A 22,944-nucleotide genomic window follows, 5' to 3' on the forward strand; every position below is an offset into this window, starting at 1 on the left:
GCCCCCACCTGCTCATTAATGACCTGTGTCAGTACCGTCTAACCCCCACCTGCTCATTAATGACCTGTCTCTGTACCGTCTAACCCCCACCTGCTCATTAATGACCTGTGTCAGTACCGTCTAACCCCCACCTGCTCATTAATGACCTGTGTCAGTACCGTCTAACCCCCACCTGCTCCTAAAAGACATGTCTCAGTACTGTCAAACCCCCACCTGCTCGTTAATGACCTGTGTCAGTACCGTCTAACCCCCACCTGCTCATTAATGACCTGTGTCAGTACCGTCTAACCCCCACCTGCTCATTAATGACCTGTGTCAGTACCGTCTAACCCCCACCTGCTCCTAAAAGACATGTCTCAGTACTGTCAAACCCCCACCTGCTCATTAATGACCTGTGTCAGTACCGTCTAGCCCCCACCTGCTCATTAATGACCTTTGCAACATAGCACATAAGACTAACAACAATACACTATAAAAATATTCAGCCCGGAAATTTATGAAAAATATAGCTCTTCACCAGCCCTAGGGCAAACAAAACACACATGTATAACACACACACAAACACACACGTACACACATAGACATGATCCCCGGTCGCTCTCTAGTGGTGGAAGAGTGTAATAACATAAACATGAGCATGATTATTGATCCTTGTGTTATTATAAATAAATAAACAATGTACAATACAATAGATACCAATGTTATCTGTATATCCTCCAAGTTATTCTTAGAAGCTGTGCTTGTGCTGCTGAAAGGTCAACATAGCTGCTACTTATCCTCTACTTCACGCTTACATTTCACATCAAATTTTGTATCCAGGCATAAAAGAAAAATTCGACTCACATTATTAATTGAATACCAATAGCTCGATCTTCCGAGGGACACATTTCTGAGCTGCATCAGCCGAATACCCCGCCGAGCATAAGAAAGTGTGAATATATGAATAATAATAGCACACCGATGAAGACGAGTTGCAGAACCAAGTTCTGAATGTCAGTACTGTTCTTGGTGCGGTGCCCTTGATGGCACCGCAGATGTTCACAGGAAGCAACATGATCTCGAGACATCCTTATGTAAGAGGCTTATAATACCCCTGGCCTTTAGCTGGGCGGGTTCACAGCATCAGGTAGCCATAGCATGTTGCTACAAGAGGCGTCAGGTAGCGTTAGCATGTTGTTAAGACCCACAAGGGGCATGTCACAGACTGGAACCTCCTATTGTTGGACAGTGGATAGTTGGTTGACCATATTTGGAGAATATTGGTCCGGTGGGAGGGTGGTGGGAGAGGGCACCCTTACATGACGCCCCAATCACAGACCACTCATGTCTTGTATCGTAGTGGGTCACGACCTGAAGTAAACTGACTTAACGTTAAGAAAGCCGAGGAAGTTTGACAAAGACAAAAAGTTAGTATTATGTAGTAGTGGATTTGCTACCTTCACCATTACTGTTTGAGGAGCTGCAGGTGTAAACATATCCCGAAGACAAAAATGTCTTGATTAATCGCAATTCTAAAAACCATAAATATAGTACAACGTTGTGACCACATCTCATAGCGATACAATAGCACCAAAGTGAATTCCTGATATCTTCCATCGATTGCAGACCTTTGACTACGACAGCTGGCTGAGTGAAACCAAGTCTGACAGTTGATCATGAAAGAGACCCCAGCCTGGATTAGCAGAGGTCTAACCGGGACCACCGGGTCAAAACAACACCACACACCCCCTTCACGCCCACTTCCCGCCCCCTTCACACTCACACCTGGCCCTGATGGGGGCTGAGGTCAGCCCACTGAAGAAGTCACGGTCAAACCCAGGCATTGTGCCTGTGTCAACCATGTGCTAAAGGCTAATCTAGCATGTATGGACGAATATGTAAGCATGCCAGCGATGCAAGCGGTGGGCGTGGCCCAATTGTGTATGCGTTGCCATGTTTGTGCCTAAAGTCACAGTGAGTGCGATCGGCAGTGTGTTATTTGGTTAAAGCGTGCAAATTAAGCGTCCCGGTAGGCTGTGTTTCCCAACTCGGGGTTGTCCGCACGGTGCTGAATGGGAAGACTTGCAGTCAAAACCACTCCAACCTGACCTGCAATATTTAGGGTGATGAAACTGAAGATGATGATTACAATGATGATGATGAAGGTGATGATTATTATGACGATGATGATTATGATGACGTGGATGAGAATAAAGGTGCTTGTGCATATGTGTGTGTGTGTGTGTGTGTGTGTGTGTGTGTGTGTGTGTGTGTATGTGTGTGTGTGTGTGTTTGTGTGTGTGCGTGCATGTGTGTGCGTGTATGTGTGCGCATATAGCCTGCGTCTTGATGTCTTTACATCCAGCACGGCACGTCCCCCGGACTCCTCATCGCCAGGGGTCGTGTGTACGTAACCCGGGGGGTCCGTGGACCCCAGGCTGACCACAGCCTTGGCTTTGTCCCCTATAGCTCCTATAGCTTCTGTCCCCCTCCCCTTTGTGGCAGCAGGCCCAGTGTGTGTTCAGCGCGTGTTCAAGGCATTCCTACTGGATGTTCGCTCTTTGTGTCCTTGCAGGTGTGTTGCGCACCCCCCCCCCCTCGTGTGTCTTGTTCAATCCCCCCCCCCCCCCCCCCCATCACCACCACCAGCTGCAAGGGGGTTGACCCCTGAGGCTGGAGGTCCGCTGGAATAGGGGGCAGTGAACCCAGACGTAGAATGTTCTAGAAAGGCCCCTGAGTGAGTTTCTGAGGACGTCTCTTAGGCCACGGATTAACAGTAGATCCCCCCTCCCCCGGGGAAAATATAGTAGCCTCAAAACATGCGATGGAGGTTGAAAAGCACTTACAACAGCGGCGTGGCTAATACTGAATGGTTGACATGGAATGAATACATCAGATGTAACAATGCTGACGTGCTGCATCAGATGGAACAATGCTACAATGGTGAAATCGTTTTAAGGTGGAGCCTTGTATTGTTTCACAGAATCAATACTGTATGGGTTTGATTCATCTCTGTTGACAGCTGTTCCTTCTCTCAGTATTGACAATGGAAAGATTGCACTCTGAATGCCTCTAAGTACAGCGTCATGACCAGTGTTATGTTCAGAGGAGCATTGAAACCAACAGTGTGAGGCCAGGCCCCTCTGGCGATTGGACGGCTTACATTTCTGTAGTATTTTCTCTATCGATGGAATCCACACAAAAAGCTTTACTGGTAATTCCTCACATAAGCTCCCACACACATATACAAACACACACGCGCGCGCCTACACACACACGCGCGCGCCTACACACACACACATACACACACATCATAGCTAAGGCCTTATTCCAGGTAATCTCCACATATATACCAGGAGAGAGAGACAGAGAGAGAGAGAGAGAGAGAGAGAGAGAGAGAGAGAGAGAGAGCGAGAGAGAGAGAGAGAAAGCCAGGGGCAATTTGTTACAACCCTCCTGTTATTATGACACAACCTGCGCTATGTCTCCCAACTTATGTATTAGCTCCCCAAGTAGACTTGCTAAGCTCTTCACAATGATGGTTGATTATACTAAAGAGTGTTTGTCCAGGTCCTCACTGAGATAGATAAACAATGCTGGAGCGAACACATAACACCCACAGATGGTGTTGTTATATGTATCTGATCATCAATTGCTGTATGTCTAGCTAGTGTATCAGGATTGTTGCTTTAAATTGAGTTATCTCAAAATGACTAGTAAGAGGTTCCGGGTACAATTCCCACAATGCTGCCTAGGGACCTTAGCCTAAAGTGGGGGAATATGTTTTTATAAAACACAATGTCTGCTGGCCCGCTACTCTGGAGTTGAACTTGGTTGTAGGAGACCTGTGACAAGGCTCTACAAATAAATCAAATGATCTTTGTCTAACACACACACACACACACACACACACACACACACACACACACACACACACACACACACACACACACAAAGCATGTAAACATAGGTGTCGGATCGTCTTTCATCAGTTGACCTGGTGACTCATCATGTGACCAGACTGTTACGACCTGCGTTTGTCATTTCCTCTTATGGTATAGAGCTGCAGAGTAGGCTCTCACACACACACACACACACACACACACACACACACACACACACACACACACACACACACACACACACACACACACACACACACACACACACACACACACACACACACACACACACACACACAAAAGCCAGAGGCCAGGTTGTTGCTATAGAAACAAAAATCAAAATAGTGTTGGGTTGCTGCTTACTTCAATATATGTCTGTGTCTACATAACATCAATTCATGTAGTACAGAACACATATATTAATGTATATGTCCAATACATAATATATAAAAGATCATTATTTTTTTCATGTAAATGTAAAGGATGTACTTAGTGTCTGCTTATTTCTGATATGCTGGTGTCATGTAACTGTCACCTTTATATATAAGACTGTTACAAATATAGTTATAGCTCAAACTAGAGTGTGAGCACTTCATAATCAACTCCCAACGTGCTAACTTTATGTGATCTAGGAGAATGTTTTAAATGGACTACGTGTAAGAGAATCAGAAATTACTTCTTATTGCTGATCCCTTTGACCGGTAGGTGAACTGCAGCCTGCTCAAGCCTGCGAGCAGTGAGATCTACGTGGGTTGAGACAATGACAATCATAAACTAATTTGAGCTATGATCATTAATTAGCATCAGCTATAAACAGACAATGGGAGTGGCATGGGTGGATATAATGCACATTAAATGTACAAATTAAAGTTCTGAAAGAACAGCATTTGTGCCGTTATCCAGGCTTGGACGTCACTTTTTGGCAGCCAAAACCATCCGGGGTCCAATATGATGGAAATCCACCCGCAGGCTGTTCCGAGCAACGGAGAGAGACGGTGAAGGTCCCACTTTTTAAGTTAACTCACAACCGGTGCATATACTGCCAATTTAAAGTGAGTTTAGCTTAGGAAAAATCCTACACATAGGACCTACTTTAAACCTCTAAAGTATAAGGAGGAAGTGCTTGACGGCATCGCGGGGGAGCAGAGCTGATGTTTACTCCCGTATGAAGGGGTCTATTTGGAGCTGTGCTTGTTCCAGGAAGCAGAGCTGGTTGGGTTATGCACAGAGCAGCGCTTCAAGGCTCCTGGCTGCTGGAGTCCCTGGCGCGGTGCCACCTGTGTTGATTGTGTTTACGAAGCCTGAAGAAAGAGTGAAAGTGCAGAAATACACTGTTCAGTGCCTTAGCGCGCAGCCGTTTGCATAGGCCACCCACACACACACCCACACACGTACGTTAACACACATGCATGCATATATTGACGTTCACACATGCATGGACACACACATACATAAACACACACCGTGAGCACACACACATGCACCTACACGCATACATTCACACGCATGCATACATGTGTACACAGTCACACATGGATACATGCATACACATTCACACATGCATTGACACTCACACACTCACACACATACAAGCAGAACCAAATATAAAGAAAAAACAACTGACCACTGCTTATCCTTCATGCACACGTGGTCTGGCCAAAAGAAACAGACATGCGAGTTATGGCAGTGGGTCAGGATAACTGCGTTGTGATTGGCTGTGGGGGAAACAAGCCCCGTGCCAATGGGATGGTGCTACAGCATGTCATGCAGCACCCCAAAGCTGTCAGCGTTAAACGTAGTGGTTGTAATAAGCCTCACACGCACATGCACATACACACGCACACATGCACTCCCACAACCACACACACACACACACACACATATTTAAGTTGTACACTGTTGAACTAATATAAAATGTGCTTAATGTTTTTGCTTCAAACGTCTGCAGTAAAAAACACCAACAATGTGAATCCTTAACCAATACCAAAACCTAAACAAATCCAAACAATTAAAAACCAAAGTAATGAAAATCGTCCTTGATAACACAAACAACTTTTAATATCTGCTCTCCCCAAATCACTATGGCTGCACAAACTATAGTTTTACAAACTAGAGAAACAGGGGTCTCGGGGGTCCGTGTCTGTAACTTGAGGGGCTCCCTGCTGGACTGGGCGAGGTATAAATGTCAGGATTGTTTGTTCGATAGAATGGAACATATGCGTTACTTGAGGCGTATCAACGTCGTAAACAGTAACATATACGCTGACTGGCAAGGTTTGCGGAATAACAATGGCACCTATCCAAGGCCTTGTATGGCAAGAGAACACATTAATAAAAAGATTCATTACATTTCATTACATTACATTTATTAAGCAGATGCTTTTGTCCAGAGCGACTTCTAAAGAATCATTTGAGGACATAGTAATTAATAAAATAGGCAAAGCAACTGGTTTTAAGTCCTACAATATAGAAACTCGAGATAGAGACTGTGTTTTTATCATAATTGTCAATCAATTCAATAAGTCCTTTTTCTTATCAATAAATAAAACAACAAATCGAAATAAATAAATCACTCAATCGATCCACCGACATTCTACCTAACACCACATAAAAAAAACTAAGAAGAATACATTCATATATTCATAAATTCATGGCTCCTTTTGTTTGTTTTTTAACTTTAAATGGTGATTTATCAGATTTACACGGCCTCCAATTTAGACTTACCCTGCAACCTGTATCGAAGGCTATCCTGCGTAATCCTGCATGGATTACTAGATTTTGCTTCCTTCCTTCCCTCCTAATTTGACCAGTTGCTTCCTTCCTTCCCTCCTAATTTGACCAGTTGCAGGAACATATATTGGTACTTTGAGGACCCAACACAGCTCTGAGCTACAGGCATCCACAACTTAATCAGAACGGTTGAGCCTCAGAACCAAGTTGTAAACATCTTGCTTTGAATCCTGATGGTCTTTTAATGGACCTACTTGTCAAATTATTATTTTTGTGCAGATTAGTCAATTAACGTCAGCCCGGTGCATTGCAATATACACAACACGAGTTGTTGAATGTATTAGGGGATAATTTATAATTATTTATGATGTGTGAATTAGGTAATTATAAATGAACATGTGTTAGTGTTGAATACAGATCAGAGGTAGTGCGTTGGTGTGGAGGCAAAAGATACATAGGGAGCGGCTGATGAGGTAGTGAAGGAGAGAAATATGATGATGAGAGAAGGAGGGAGAAAGACAGAGATGGGGTGAGGAAGAAAACTTTGAGGAAAATTGAAAGAGAAACTATTAATATAATAATTACATATGAGGTCTCATGCAGATGGAAGCGTTAAGACCGAGGTATGATTGTGATCCCTGGAGCTATGTTGGTACGGTATGTTTACTACTGTATGTGCATTCTCTTGAATGTTATGGCTATTTATGAACCGTGTGTTGTGTAACAATGTTTTCAACCCCCATCTCTGCTTAATGGTTTGATTATGACCATTACGGACACAGAAATACCTAGTTCTTAGTTATTTTCCATGTGTCATTGTTGACACAATGTTTGTGCAAATAAATTATAAATGTATGAGAGAAATTATTTATTTGTTAGGTTGTTGATCATTTTTTATTTAATGATTATTGTTCCTAGCATACTGCGCTAGTACCGCTTGCTGTGTGCAGTGTATTGTGAAGTAACAGATATTGATACTACAGAGTATTTCCACAAAGGGCCTTCTGTGAAATACCCATCAGTGGTACTATCAGCCCCGGGTTTATACCCATAAGACCCCTCTCCTTTGATCGACAGATGATGTCACACTGTGGACACCCTTGAAATGTGCGAAGGCGTTTGTAAGCCACACCAGTCCACTTCACACCCTGGCCTAAATATATACCCGGTAGATTGGTGCAAATCTCCCGTGATATCCCCCTGGGATGGCCCGCTCAGGGGAAACCTAACCAGAGGAGACCCATCCAGGGCTGTGGGAAAACGCCTTCTACTACTGGCATACTGCTGGGGCGTGTAGAAGGCCAAGAGGGTCCATGATGTCCCCAAAGACGTTTACGGTCTTCAGGCGTCTCAAGGACCTCCTCAATGCCAATGGGGGTAGAGATGGGTTTCTCAAGGGGCACTATGCTTTAGGGAAATACCAACAAAAGTACAAGATTAAAACCTTTGCCAAAGTTATCAAAGCTTGGTAAATAACTATTAATTATGATATTAAAAGTTGAGTCATGTTAAAATCATGTTATTCATACCTACCTTGTCTTGAACAGATGCCTGTCATCATAAGAAAGATTTGTTCATAGGCAGACAATATATATATCAAAGATAATATAATATATTTAAATCTTTCGCCACATTCTAACCACATTTTATCCACATTCAACCTGTTGTTCAAGACTGCTGAGATATCATTGAACATCCACTGTCATGACCTTGAACTTTAAACATTCCCCTTCCACCACCAACAGCCGAGTGTACCCTCACGTCTGACATGTCGACAGCTGTTAATGTTTCACACATACCTTAGGGGATTCAATTGTCCCGCGTAGGTGTGTCACATGAGCAGCGCGTTGGCCACGCTGCTGCCGCACTTTACCGGAGCGAAACCTCCCCGCAATGTTTCCATCTGCTAAAAATACCAGCCCGCTGGCAAGCCAGTTATCTAGACATCCATCCGTCCGAGCCAGCCAACCAGATACAGTGTCAGGGCAGCGGGGCTATACCCCTGCAGGCTGGTTTGGACCATGAGCAGTTTGAACGTTCTCATCTTGGGGAGGCCACGCAAGTCTCTCAAACTCGAATAACCGCAAAGAAGTCAAAGAAAAGTTCCTGTTGAAATATTGCTCTCCGGATATCAGGGAGGATTCTCCCCCAGTGTGGAGGAAGTTGATTTCCAACAGCCTAAGGGATTACTGTGTGTTTGTTGCTTGCTCCAGAGGCTCCTTTAATAAGAAGGGAGGCGACAGGGGAAGACTCACCGCAAAATCATCCACTATCCTCCTAAAGAGGATTCTCAAACGTACTTTCTTTTCACCTCTGTGTCCTCTTGATAATGCCTTGCTCAGAGGCAGCACGCCCTGGATTGTGACAGTCCACCGTTGGACACTGCGCCGGCCCCGTTCCGCCCCAGCTACATGTGGGCTCAGCCAGAGGTTCTGGCCCCGTCGACGCTCAGCCAGTACCATCGCATCCGACCGCCCTGCCCGCCGCTCTGCTACCCCCACCTGGTCAACTGGACATGGCCGCGCCCTGCCTCCCATGAGACGGCGCACTGCTGAATGTTTTCATCAGAAGGAGCAAACAAACTGGCGGTGTAACAAATGACTATTTCGGCTTTGGTTTTTCGAGGGTCAGTTTGTTGAATCATTTATTTTTTCTTGCACAATATTGCACTATTTTTGTTTTTGTTGTTCGGTTTCGCCGAGCCAGTAAATTGAACTTTGAAGTCTAAACTTCAGACTGAATTCCTAAAAGACACTCCAAGGGCTTTTCCACGCTTCTTTGGGGGGGGGGGTATTTTACTTGTGTGGACAGTTCAATGAGAGAGCTACTCCCCCTCCCCATCCGGAGGCACAGAGAGAGGCTCAGCAGCCTCCCTCCTGCCCCCTCCTCGCCCCCCTTCCCCATCGCCTCCTTCTCCATCCACACCTCCAAGAAGTTCCCTTTTGTCCATGTGGTCAAATGTTGCAGGTACAACCACAGTCCCACAGTCCCATGCCGACGCACCCCTGACGCACGTCCACTCCCTGTTTCCGTATCGTGTTGGTTTGCTGCTGCTTCATAATGTCACACCTTGCCTCTTTGTTTCCAAACACACCGCCCAGACAATTCACATCCGCTCTTAAGAATTGGCTTATTCTTACCTATGGAACTATATTGTTTTGCTAGCATAGTATCATTCAATATTTCCTGATGTTTATTATGAAAGAATAAGTCTAACTGTATTACTGTATAACCGGGGCTGGTACTGGGTAACTGCCGTCAAACGAGACCATCTACACGTGGACGTTATAAGTTCCACAGTGTGAAGTTATTTCGTTAACACTTCTTTCGTTTACAACTTTATTCAGGTATGAGGCTGAGAATGCCTTCTACTCCAGCCTGAAGTTGACAGACTTCAACATCATCGATACTCTTGGAGTTGGAGGCTTTGGACGTGTAGAACTGGTAAGATAACAAAAAATGACTATCATGAGCATCATCTTACTATCATCATCTATGTGTTTCTCCTACTGTCTGTAGGATATAGCGGGCAGCGTATTGTAATGGCCAGACAGTCTAAAGAGCCTATCTGTATGCATCTTTGAGCAAGATGCCTGCCATCCTGCTCCTTAATGACATGTATCTGAATTCACTGTAAGTCACTAAGGATACAAGCTTCTCCTTAATAACTACTAAATACAAGTTCCAGAAAAAATTATATATTATTATATTATAAGTCGGTTCCTGTACATACATATACCGTCCATCAGGTAACTCAAGAAGTTGTTTCTTATGGACGCAATTTACTTGGCCGTGAATGAGGTAGAGAAGACAGAGCACAAGTAGAACAGTACATCCCGCTCTGTATTCCAGTAATAACCCCGACCTGGCCCACAGAGACAGACTCCCTTAGGAGGATAGCCCGTGGTAGTTGATGCCCCAGGGGAGCCTTGAGACCCAGGGACCGGATGCACGTATCTCTGGATCAAACCCAAATCCCTTTTTTTTGAAGAAGAAGAAGAATAAGACCTATATCTTATCTCTATGTCTCAAAATAACCCAGCCCTTCAAATTCTTTGAAAAGGAATTCATTGTTAAAAGTCCAATTATTTTTTTAGGACTGGTTGCAAGGGTATTTCGTCAAAGCACTACCTTGTCGAAGTGGTTCATTATTGAAGTACCCTTTAGTAGAGACGTCCCAACCAAAGCGTAGGGGCCTTCTTTCTTTATAGCACACGCTACATTTCAACTCTATGAATAGAAGGGGGAATAAAGTAATGTTTTAGTGTGATATAGTTGGATCTTTTGGTGAACCGGTACCTACAGTTGACTTTTACTCCCCTATTCTCCAAATTCTGAACTGGTATGGTGCTCTGAGTCAGCAAAAATACAATAAATAAAGACCTTAATTTGCTTCAGATAAGATGGAGATGTCTCCTTCCCTGGAAACCGGATTACATTTCTATGACCTTTGAACTCTATCATTTCGGATCTTAATATCAGACCATTTATTACCAGCCTCTGTCTAGCCTTTTCCCAGCCCTTCATCTCCATCACCCCATATCATCTGACATGGTGTGATAGGAAGCCAAAGGCTGCGAGCTCATCAAGGCAGCGCACAGGGATACTTACGGCACTTACTCAGCAGAAACTATTTTTATGCCTGAAACCAAACCCATGGCTAATACCATTACCCATTGAATCTCCGGTAAATCTATAAAGATAAAGGGGATAACGACGGACTGGGCTGGGGTGAGGGGCTTTGGGTATGTGGGGGGGAGGAGACGTACGGTCCAGCACCAGACAGTTGGTTGCAACAGAGGTTAATTTTAGGTAACTTTCCACTAGCACACGAGTGCTAGTAACCGGAATCGACAGACACGGGACCCAGACTGGTGTCTCTGCTGCTTGATTTACAGACTTTATGATCATGTTCCAGAGAGAGAGAGAGAGAGAGAGAGAGAGAGAGCTATATCAAGAGATGGAGAGGGAGAGAGCGGGAGGGAGAGCCAGGGGGAGGGAATCCCAGAGAGATAGAATATTGATTGATATGATTTGTTTTATAAAGAGTCAGCCTGAATACATTGGGACATAGTTTGGGCCGGAAATGTATTGTAGCTGGTGAACGACGTGTGGAAGAGACAAAGACAGAGACAGAGAGAGACAGGGAAGGAGAAAGCAAGCAGGAGACGATATGCTCGGGGGGGGGGGGGGGGGGGATAGAGGGGAGGAGGGAGGGGGGAGAGGACAGGGGGGAAGCCCTTGGGTGGGTTTTTTTTCCAAAAGAGGAAGGCTTCCCCTGCCAGGATTTCCCATCATGCCTTCCGAGTTATTTTGGGATCAGCCACTCTGCCCCGTGGAGGAAGAAAACAACCCCCCCACCCCGACCCTCCCACACACACCTCCTCCCATAACTTTCACACCTGTCCACATGCCAATCTATCTGTCTGTTTGTTTGACTGTTAAACTGTGGCTGTTTCACGATTCCATGTATTATTTGTCCATCCGTCCCTCCCTTGTCATTCAGTTCTGAGGAACACAAGATCAGAAACGCAGTCATGTTTACAGAGATGGAAGCACACACTGTCTTATTCCCACTCTCAGATGCCCGTGTGCACACACACACACATACACACACTGTCTTATTCCCACTCTCAGATGCCCGTGTGCACACACACACACACACATACACACACTGGCTCCTACTCTTCTGCACTCTGTCATGCAAGTAGGTCTTTCACATGACCTCATGTAAAGAATCTCTCTCTCTCTCGCTCTCTTTCTCTATATGTCTCTCTCTCAGGGGACTGTGCTCTGATATAGCTTGCTGACCGCATGACGGTCTTTTTGTAGAGCTTGCTGCTGAATTAGCACGCAAGGCTAAAAATGGCCTGAATGCCACCAGGGTGTCCCCTTCTGAGCACATGTTTACAAGCAAGGCGAGCTTAGCTGCTTTTCTGAGGCATTTCTGGCAGGGAAGCACCATGCGTTTACGGGAACTTTTACAGAGCGCTAAGCTAGCTGAGACTGAAAGACCCAATGGACGTGTGTTGACGGTTTGGCCTGGTTAATAGCAGACCGTTGTCTGCTGTTCATACTTAGCTTTATTGTCTCTAAGTATTTATCTTTAAAATGAAAAAAACATTTTTAATAAATAATTGATGGCAATAATAATAATTTAGGTGCTTGGAAACTGAAGGACTTATAATTTCCTGAAAGATTTCTTTGTATTCAGTCCAGGAAATAATTTAAGTCAAAAAATGTAAAGCTTATTGGAACTGAAAACCAAAAACCCATTTATTACCTCCTATGCCTAACAAAATGTAATCAGACCATGCAGAAGGACATAATAAGGTAATTTATATTAAAAGCATCATCTCTCTGGTGTTCTCAGGTGCAGCTGAAGAACGAGGAGGCCAAGACCTTTGCCATGAAGATCCTGAAGAAGCGCCATATCGTGGACACGAGGCAGCAGGAGCACATCCGATCGGAGAAACACATCATGACCGACGCTCACTCCGACTTCATCGTCAGGTAAGACCCTCACTATCCTTCAACAGAAACACATGTGATCCAGGACACGGGGAAGCCATTTTGAATGCCCAATATCTTCAATATCTCTACAATGAAAGTTCTGATGACAGATGTCTTCCTTCCTTCTCATTTCAAATGATTTTATTTTATATGCATTTCATTGTTTGACATACATATAAATAGCCACCCCTCTGAAAAACGCAAACACTACATTGGAATACAATGACATGACACACATACAACAAACTTAAAACCAGACCTCTGTCAATCTCTCTTGACCCAGAATTTCTATCTCGGCGATAGAATCACATTCATGTCAACTACCGGTGACTGACCATCTCCAGTGATGCAGTGGTTGAATCGATGCCTTGCTAATGGGAGATTATTGCTCAATCTTACAGGTTGTACCAGTCGTTTAAAGACAGTAAATATCTGTACATGCTGATGGAGGCCTGTCTGGGTGGAGAGCTGTGGACGATACTGAGAGACAGGTAGCTACACGCACACGCAAACACACACACACACACACACACGCACGCACGCACGCACGCACGCACGCACGCACGCACGCACACATACATACACACACACACACACACAAACGCACACACACACACACACACACACACGCGCCCACGCATCTGTACACACACACACATCCGTACACAAAACACACAAACACACACAAACATATCTAATATATTGTGATAATAATCTTTATTTCTAAAGCCTATCGTTATCTATATGTGTGTATCCAGGGGGTCATTTGAGGACGTCACCACCAGGTTCTACACAGCGTGCGTGGTGGAGGCATTTGCCTACCTGCACACCAAAGGCATCATCTACAGAGACCTGAAGCCTGAGAACCTCATCCTGGACAGCAGGGGATACGCCAAGCTTGTACGCATGCACCCGCACACAAATACATACTCACACGCACACATGCACACACTCATCGACATGAATGCACTCACACATACACGCACAACCACACACCTACATGCACACACCTATGACATATGACATAGTCGTAACACTCTCTCCGTCTCTCTCTCTTTCTCTCTCGCTGCCTCCAGGTGGACTTCGGTTTCGCTAAGAAGATAGGCTTCGGTAAGAAGACGTGGACGTTCTGCGGTACGCCGGAGTACGTGGCCCCGGAGATCATCCTGAACAAGGGCCACGACATCTCGGCAGACTACTGGTCCCTTGGCATCCTCATGTACGAGCTGCTGACCGGCAGGTACGACCGAGCGTAGCCTAGCCTAGCCTAGCGTAGCCTCAGATCATATCTACATGGTACAGCATAGTATAGCATGGCATATCCTCTCATAGTAAAGATTGTGTCATCTAAAAAATATATATGTGTATCGTATATCCTATCATACCATCGACATTATGTCACAGCCTACCTAACCATTAAGTGATATCATATCATAGAAACAAATCAGATAGCAATGATCAGGTCATAGAAAATATATAAAATCACAGAAACTATATCATAGAAAGTATACAAATCGTAGAAACTATATCATATCATAGCAACGATCATAAAATATCATATGATAGAAAAGATAAAATGGAAAATAAATATCATCATATCATATCATCGCAAATAATTGATTTCTCTCCCTCTCTCTCTTTCTTTCTCCCTCTCCTTCCCTCCACTAGCCCTCCCTTCTCGGGTCCTGACCCCATGAAGACCTACAACATCATCCTGAGGGGCATTGACATGGTGGAGTTCCCCAAGAAGATCACAAAGAACGCTGCCAACCTCATCAAGAAGCTCTGCAGGTAGAGCCAGGCCCACATGATATACTGAAGCCATGTGCTCAAATCCCTGTTTTCTACAGACTTTGGTCCAAGCCCCCAACAGGAACGACCATAAAAACAGATGATCAGACGTTTCACAGCTAGACATTGAAATTAATAGTTTTAATGCAAGGAGCCTTAATACCTTTGTTATTGATAAGGGTATATTCGATGAGTAAACAGTCCTTATGTTGTATTAATGTCCCTGCAGAGACAGTCCATCGGAACGGCTTGGAAACTTGAAAAATGGAGTGAAAGACATTCAGAAGCACAAGTAAGTGACAACTTTTTATCTTATCTCATCTAATCTCTTCTTGTACTCATTTATGTACATGACCTTGACTTGACAATTTTCTCTCTCTCTCTCTCTCTCTCTCCCTCTCTGTCTGTCTACCAGGTGGTTTGAAGGCTTTAACTGGGAGGGGCTGAGGAAGGGGGCTCTGACCCCTCCTATCATCCCTGATGTGAGTTTTACAAAACAATCTCACCAGCTTTTAACAGGATTGCTTCAGTGTTGTGAAACTAAAGGATGATTCCTCTCTCTCTCCCCCTTCTGTTGTTCCCAAGGTCTCTTCACCAACAGACACCAGTAACTTTGACAGTTTCCCTGAAGACACAGAAGACCCCCCGCCTGACGACAACTCTGGGTGGGACACTGACTTTTAGGAAGCCTCTAGGCCTTAGTTCCTCTCCACTTGTGCACACATACAAACGCACACACACACACACACACACACACACACACACACACACACACACACACACACACACACATATAGGTACACAAAAACACAAACAAACATGCGCGGACGCACTTGCACACAAATACGAACACACGCAAGCACACACACGATCACACGCACGCGCACACACACACACACTTCCATCCCTTGAGCCTAAAACCTATCCCCCCCCCCCACAAAGAGTGGTACTCCGTTTGGGACAAAGAGCCGGTCACCTCTCCTTTGATTACCTTCTGACTCTACTAATAACAGTGGCTTAAAGACCCTCTCCCATTTCTACAAGCATTGTTCAGCGGAGGCTCTCGTGGATGCCTTGCAGTACCGCAAAGGAGTTTTTAACGTCCGTCAGCCCACCGGAAAGAAAACTTTTGTAGCAACTTTGTGTTTCCAAACTTTTTAGTTTTTTTCCCAACAAAGTACTTACGGAGAATTCCCGGTGGCCACCATCAGGTGGTGGAAGGGGATTCTGGGCCTCTGGTCCAGAGGGAGAACATTTATGAGTGTGAAGTGGTCACCTTCCCAGACTTGCTTTCTTCTTGCCTGGGACTTAATCGTCGATATCATCCTAGCAAAAAGATGCTGGACAGCCAATCAAATTGAACTTTGCTGTTAGTCCAATCCATCACAGTTTGTATTGTTTTTAGCCTGACTGTTCATCCTAGTTAGTTCCACTCTGGAGATTAGCATGCCCCTCACACACACAGCAGCTCACACGCTGATGAATCGAGTTAGGTTACATTCATTCCTAAAACATCAATCGCGTCCCAAAAGTGCTTTATACAGCATGTCTCTGTCTGTAACATTTTAGAGAAAGTTTATTGAGATTTATTCTTATTTACACCTTTGCCTTGAAACCCAGTGCAAACGATACAGTGGTAAAGCATTATTACAAGGATGAGGCATCTGTTCAAACCTTTTCCTCAAACTTAGGCAAAATAGGCCCTGTTTACACAAGCGTTTTGAATCCCTCATCAAATTGCAAATTAAATAAGTTTGTGAGATTGCGATAAAAAGAGAGGTTTTCTCCTTCCAAACATATAAAGCTAAGGCGATGTTTATGCAATTGTGTCTGAAACATTGCCATGCTGTGCCTACATCAAAAAGGTTGTAGAATATAGATCTTCTGTAAATAGGGCCTTAATCTCACAGACTTGGTAACCCAACCACCAATCTACAATTACAACACAATTAGCATACTGAACAGACAAACAAGGTAAACATTAGAGAGATGGTGTGATGGACGGGCAGTCAGGCAGAAAGTAAAGGACAAATATAGGACATTCAAACCCATATTGAAATGGGTTTGATTGGGAGATAAACAGCCAATCAGTTAACCTCTGGGTCACCAAGATGCCTTGACCTCCTAATTCTCTCTCTCTCCCTCACTCTCTCTCTCTTTCACACTTGCTCACTCTCTTTCTCTCTTTCTTTCTTTCGCTCTCTCTCTCTCTCTCTGAAATATACTTAAAAGCTCCTAGTATCTATGGAAATCCAAAGAGGACAAAAGGACAGCTGATAATTAACAATGCTGCTGCTCTGTGCCATTGAAACTTGTTGACAGCAGTTATGGCAGAGGATAAATACTTTATAATATAGTTTTGAAAATTCCCTTTGTGTCAACCCCTAATGTTACATGAATCATTATGTGTTAGTGTTTTTGTTTCTCTTTGCCATTGCACACACAAACACACTCCATTCCACACATGCACACACAGAGTTCATCACACATTTTCCATCACGGTTTCATTTAAGTTTGCTTTTGAAGTTTGTTTTACAGGTTGTGATGCGGTAATTTTCCATGTGGTTCATTTAAAGAGATGTGTGCCAAAGTAGGCTAATGATGTATAATATATACAATATATCTTTAGAAAAGTGGAAATTAAATTTGCATGTAATTGGTTAAACCTTATGTTTGATCGTTATTAATAATACAGTGAGCTTCTGGGTTTGTGTGGAAGAAAGGCTCGATTACGCTTGCTTTCAATTAATTACTTCTCTCCACTAGAGGGCAGAGTTACACCGTAGCCTAAAAGACCCGCCACACTATGAGGAATTGTCCAAATAATTGCTGATATGTTCCTCTTTGTTGACTTTACACAACAACCATAGTTTAGAGCGGACATATACGCCTCTCTCTCTGGAAGAGAAGTCGACAAAGTGTCCTTATTCCAAAGAGTAAATTAAAGTTATATTTTTGTTCTTGTGTAAACGCTTTATACAAGTAACCACCAAGCCCAAATACTTGTTTTGATGAAGAGTCATACAGTCGTTCAACCTCAACGGCCGTCCAAGAACTCAACTACAAAGACTGTACTATTGTTACAGTTCTACTCTCACTGGATATTTTTAATTTATTGTTAAACCAGATCTTAAATATTTATGTACAATCGGATTTTGTGATGATATTTTGTGGTAACCTGTATTTGTACAATGAAGTGACTTTTTGAGTGTCATTTGGTTATATTTGGGAAATTGACAAAGACACACTGTACTGTTTGAATGCTGAACTTCTTATGTTGATGGTGTAAACCCTGTCGTTATAGTTGTGATAGTTGTCAACAGCGGTCGACCTGGTAGAAGGGCCTCGAAATCCTGCTGTGTTTTACTTTATTTAAAAAATTAAAAAATACTTCTCAAACAACTCCTACCAGGTCAACTCAACTCGTGCATGACTGTGAGATTGCCACCGTTTTCTGATCTTGTCATCTTCAGTTTGGCGACATTGTGAAGTGCCTTATCGGTGGCGTATTTTACCCCCATTACGGTCAGTTCACTGGGAGTCCTCGAGTTCCCTTGCAATGACTATGAGATAACGTTGCCAGAAAAGTCTCCCGTTGTCCCTGAAAGATTGGATTTGTTTGAGCTTTTTCTGCTATAAATGATGTTATTGTTTTTCGTTTAAAGCGGGAAAGCACGTAGTTATTGGTCAGCCGGAATCGTTTTTAGGGATGCTGGAGTCTCTGGTTTGAGACCGTTTAAACCGAAGAGTAATAATCTAACCTGAGCAACGACGCCGCCTCTGGTGAGAATATGCCAACGCGGCCACTGTATCTCAACGCTATTGGTTTGTGACATCGGTGGTTTCGTATTTGTTACTCTTTAGAACGTCAGGCTGTGCAGTAAAAAATAAAAAAGCAATCGCTCTCAAACCCAGGATACCTTTCGGATCACAGTTTGGGAAGATAGATAAAGGGTTTCATCATAAAATTGTGTTTATCCTATGTGGCAAGTTGGTATTTGGTTTTTTAACCTTCTTCCAGTGTTCGGGTCAAATCGGAGTGATGATTTGGCATAAATTGTAATTTATGCCAAATCATCAATATGGGATTTTCATCTGATTGCCTCCAGATCGTATGTTTCCCTCCAGGCATTTGAAGATAAACAATTCCTGATCACAACTTTAATTAAATTTGAATGATTTAGTCAACCTTTATCACACCTGTGGTGTTCTGGTTGCAAAATTACCGTCATAGGAATGAATGGGCAAGACTAAATAATGTTCATATAACAGATGGAGAACACAACCCCTCCCCCCAACCATAAACACACACACACACACATACACACACGCACACACACACACACACACACACACACACACATTCCCCCTCCCCCACCCACCAGGCCCCAAACTAATATAATATAATAAAAGGGAGGGCAATGAACGCTGGAGAAAGGTTAGATGGGCCACGATATCCCAACCTCCTCTCTCCGACGGGATAAATATGTGAAGTGAACTCTGACCTTAATGAGGAAAACTTAAAGTGTTGTATTTTCCACAGCTGTATTTATTGTTGCTGGCAGCAGTATAGACGACTGTATTTTCCCATGATTGATACCTCCCTTTGGAGTGGAACCCCATGTGTGTGTATGTGCCTGTGTGATAGCGATATTGCATGGCATGCTGGCATTAAACACAGGTGTTGTAATTCAGTGTGTCTGACCTCTGCTGCTTTTCTATTGTCCAGCCATTTCTATATGAACTTTTTTCTTACAATAAAGATTCTCTAACTTTCGAAACAAAACTGCATCAGTTTTAATTTTATTTGTATAGAACCAATTCATGGATAATGATGCATGCACGTGTATATGTTCTTCCCACTGTTGATCTGGGCTCTGGCTAGACACAACCTGAACTAGACCATAAACAAACCAAGTGATGTGGTGGAACATCAGGGTTGTTAAGGTAGGCCTGCTTCTGTTGTAATTTGCGTTTCTTTAAAAATATATATAACATATCTGCATTTTCCACCAACAAACATTTGCGTCAATGTAAAAAAGCGTTGAGTGATGTTTTCTAATGCCCTATTAATCCTCCATTAGTAGCAGTAGTTCTAGAAGGAGAAGGCCATCCGTACCATCAGCCCCTGGTAGTCTCCTCACTCCACAGGAGGCCCTCAGTAAACAGGGTTGAATCCTCTGAATCCACAAAGCTGCTCTTCTCATTGAAGTCTATTACATGCTAATTTCCCCATTAGTGCTGCCTTTGATAAACAGAGAAACATTTGATTCGGTCCCCCGTCCGCAACAGTAAGTGTTCTTTACTTAACCCCCCCATCTCCATCTCTGATGAATCCCCTAATCTAAGATGGAGGGCCGTCATGAGGCAGTGGTGGTCCTCATCTGTTCAACACTCGGTACTCGTGTTTACCCAGTGTTTCATTACAGAACTTCAAAGAGTGGCTTTACTTTAACACCACAGGATAAAGACACCTAATGGGCATGTGTGTTTCCTAATTTGTTGAATATGTCATTCATTCATTTGTTCATGCCTTTACTGCGTTCATTTCCCCCTTCACACACCCTTCACACGTTCACTTATCTTCGCTGCATCTCGGCCCTTGGCTTTAATTTGACCAGCGGTAACATTTTACAATAGGATTCCCAGAAGAAATTCAATATTGTGTTACTTTATGTAGAATCATGCTATGGCACCTCACGTATCCCGACTCATTCACAACCAAGCGGTTTAGATGCAGATTAAGACAGAAATATTTAGTATTTTACAAAGAGTGTTAAGTTAAACCATTGTTGTCATGCATGCTGTAAATTAGCCCTTGAATTGTGCATATGCTTGAATGAAATATCAGAATAATAAATGCAACAAATGAGAAATGAGAGTAACAATATCCTTTGCCTCTGTTTCTCTTTATCCTTACATATATTATGTGCACATAGAAATAAACTTAAAACGTAAATGTTATGGCAAATGTGCCCCAAATTAAGTAGAAATTAATATTTATTAGTCATAAGTACAATATCAGTGATCTGATCACTATTTATTCCTTCTGTTCATTGTTGTTGTTTTTCACCCAATATATGTTAACTGTTTACTCTACGATTTTATTATGGTGTATGTATTTCCTTGATGTGCAGTTTTGTGGATACATTTATAATTTTACATTTAAAAAAAAAATTAGACAGCGTGTCTACTTAAGGCCTTAGTACTTAGTACTTTTTCAAATCAGCTAATTAAAGTTTTCAAACCGTCAAACTCCAGAGATGTCCTTCCCTGACATCTAAGCCAGCTGCAGCTCTTTAAGGCGTGCAGACTAGTGTCGTCTCTTTCATCACAAGCGCACTTTGCTGTATTATGTTCTTGTCAGACGAACACAGACGACTCAACTTGAATGGCAGACATCGCGGGATTCTGGCGGCCAATCTCGTGCAGTTCCTAGCAACCGGCCACAAAGGGGAACAAGACATTTCTTCCAAACGCATTCGGCGCGTCGTTGTTGTCATCTGCTTCAAAGCAGCAATCAACCAATCTCTCGGCATTGTTGCCTCTCTTTGGTGTCCACAAAGTTTTCTATTGCTGTAGTTAACGAATAAGTCCCTTTGGTTTTTTTTGTGTTTCGAAATGTGTGTTGTAAAAAAAAAAAAAACATCAGTCTGAATCAGTATTAAGCAGGTTACTAATAAGGGGCCGATGATAAGAAAACGGGGCTGTTTGGTGAGGTGTATGGATACTCACCGAGCACCGATTAGAGCCGCCAGGTCGACCCCCGTTTGATCATCAAAGGGGTCTCTTTTTTTTAGCACTAAAGCTGGTTTACTCACTGCAGGCCTTCGGCTGCACAATTAAAACAACGGCGCGGACACAAAGGGATTGGGGATACATGTGTGCCGATGGATGGCTAATGAAGTGCGCTGAAGGTTTGTCTTGTTATAGTGTCCCATTGTAATGAGCTAGCTCTGCTGGGGGACATCAAAAGACCCCTGTGTGTGTGTGCTCTTTGGGAGGGGGTCCCGACCCCTAGCACACTCGCGTAGCAGACAAGGAGGTGGGCAATTGTTGACTCATCGAGGTTCTGCTTACTTAACGTGTTAGACAGTAGATAGAAGATAATAGAAAAACAAAGCTCCAGATTATTGCCAAGCATTAAGTCCTTCTACCGCTAAAAAAATAATGTTGTAGGCCTAGCCTGCGTAGTTGTATGTGTTTGTATTAAATCCTTTCGATCTATTAAATAGGCTATGCGGTATTGTATTGGCCTGTTGCATCATGCGATGCAGCTAAAAAATGTGTTTTTATGTTTTGTTTTTTTAATCAGCCCATTGGCTTTGATTCACAAATTCCTCCCGAAGTCCTTATTAATAGCCCACTATTTGTAGCAGGACACAAAAACGAGGTCACTTCGGATGGGAATTCCTCGTTGAAGAGTAATAATTAAACCGCATTCATTGCACACAACAACAAAAACCCTTAGAAGTTCCTCAACCGTTTCAACATTTGCATATTTTGGGGGGTGACCCTTTGATCTTCACCGCGCGGCTCTAATCACCCCCGTGCATTTCACAAGCCTCCACCGTTACAATTAGGGATCAAACGATGCTAATGGGTGATTGGGCCGACTGAATGATCACCCATTACGGACCACTAAAGACTGTCTGTCGGCCCGGCTGTGCCACTTGGTAGGCCTACCTGTCAGCAATCTACGCGTTGCGTGGCAGTAGGCTCCAATTGTAATACATACACGCGTTTCGTGTCTGCATACGATCGATATGACGAGTTATAAGCAACATATGCCATCTGATTTAGGTTGACTATTCGTTGTAAGATTATATACGCACAAACTGAAAGTTTTTATTGAATATTGGTAATCATGCTTGCTGTGCGTAAAAGCCCAGCGAACCCATTTTACGCGCAGGAAGACTGTGGCCTTTCCGAATCTGGGCTTCATGTAATAACTGAATTATACCAATTTTGCAAATATACAACTCGAAAGCGTACCTTGACCTTAGATGCAATATCAATGTAGGCTACA

General features: G+C 43.5%; 1 protein-coding gene across 2 annotated transcripts in view; it reads left to right on the plus strand.

The window, feature by feature from the left end:
* prkg1 (protein kinase cGMP-dependent 1) overlaps positions 1 to 19,620 on the plus strand; it is a 102,876-nt gene extending 83,256 nt beyond the window's left edge. Inside the window, exons 10-18 of one of the 2 annotated variants that reach the window (XM_079756360.1) lie at positions 9,959 to 10,055; positions 12,985 to 13,124; positions 13,526 to 13,615; positions 13,883 to 14,024; positions 14,201 to 14,364; positions 14,793 to 14,915; positions 15,145 to 15,207; positions 15,331 to 15,397; positions 15,501 to 19,620. In XM_079756360.1, coding sequence (XP_079612486.1) covers positions 9,959 to 10,055; positions 12,985 to 13,124; positions 13,526 to 13,615; positions 13,883 to 14,024; positions 14,201 to 14,364; positions 14,793 to 14,915; positions 15,145 to 15,207; positions 15,331 to 15,397; positions 15,501 to 15,599 — 985 coding nt within the window. In that variant the 3' untranslated portion in view covers positions 15,600 to 19,620. The remainder of the gene's footprint in view (positions 1 to 9,958; positions 10,056 to 12,984; positions 13,125 to 13,525; positions 13,616 to 13,882; positions 14,025 to 14,200; positions 14,365 to 14,792; positions 14,916 to 15,144; positions 15,208 to 15,330; positions 15,398 to 15,500) is intronic. The other variant, XM_079756361.1, reaches the window with a different exon arrangement.
* Positions 19,621 to 22,944: the final 3,324 nt, after the last annotated feature.

This window comes from Pollachius pollachius, assembly GCF_949987615.1.
Source record: "Pollachius pollachius genome assembly, chromosome: 19".
Classification (NCBI taxonomy): domain Eukaryota; kingdom Metazoa; phylum Chordata; class Actinopteri; order Gadiformes; family Gadidae; genus Pollachius; species Pollachius pollachius.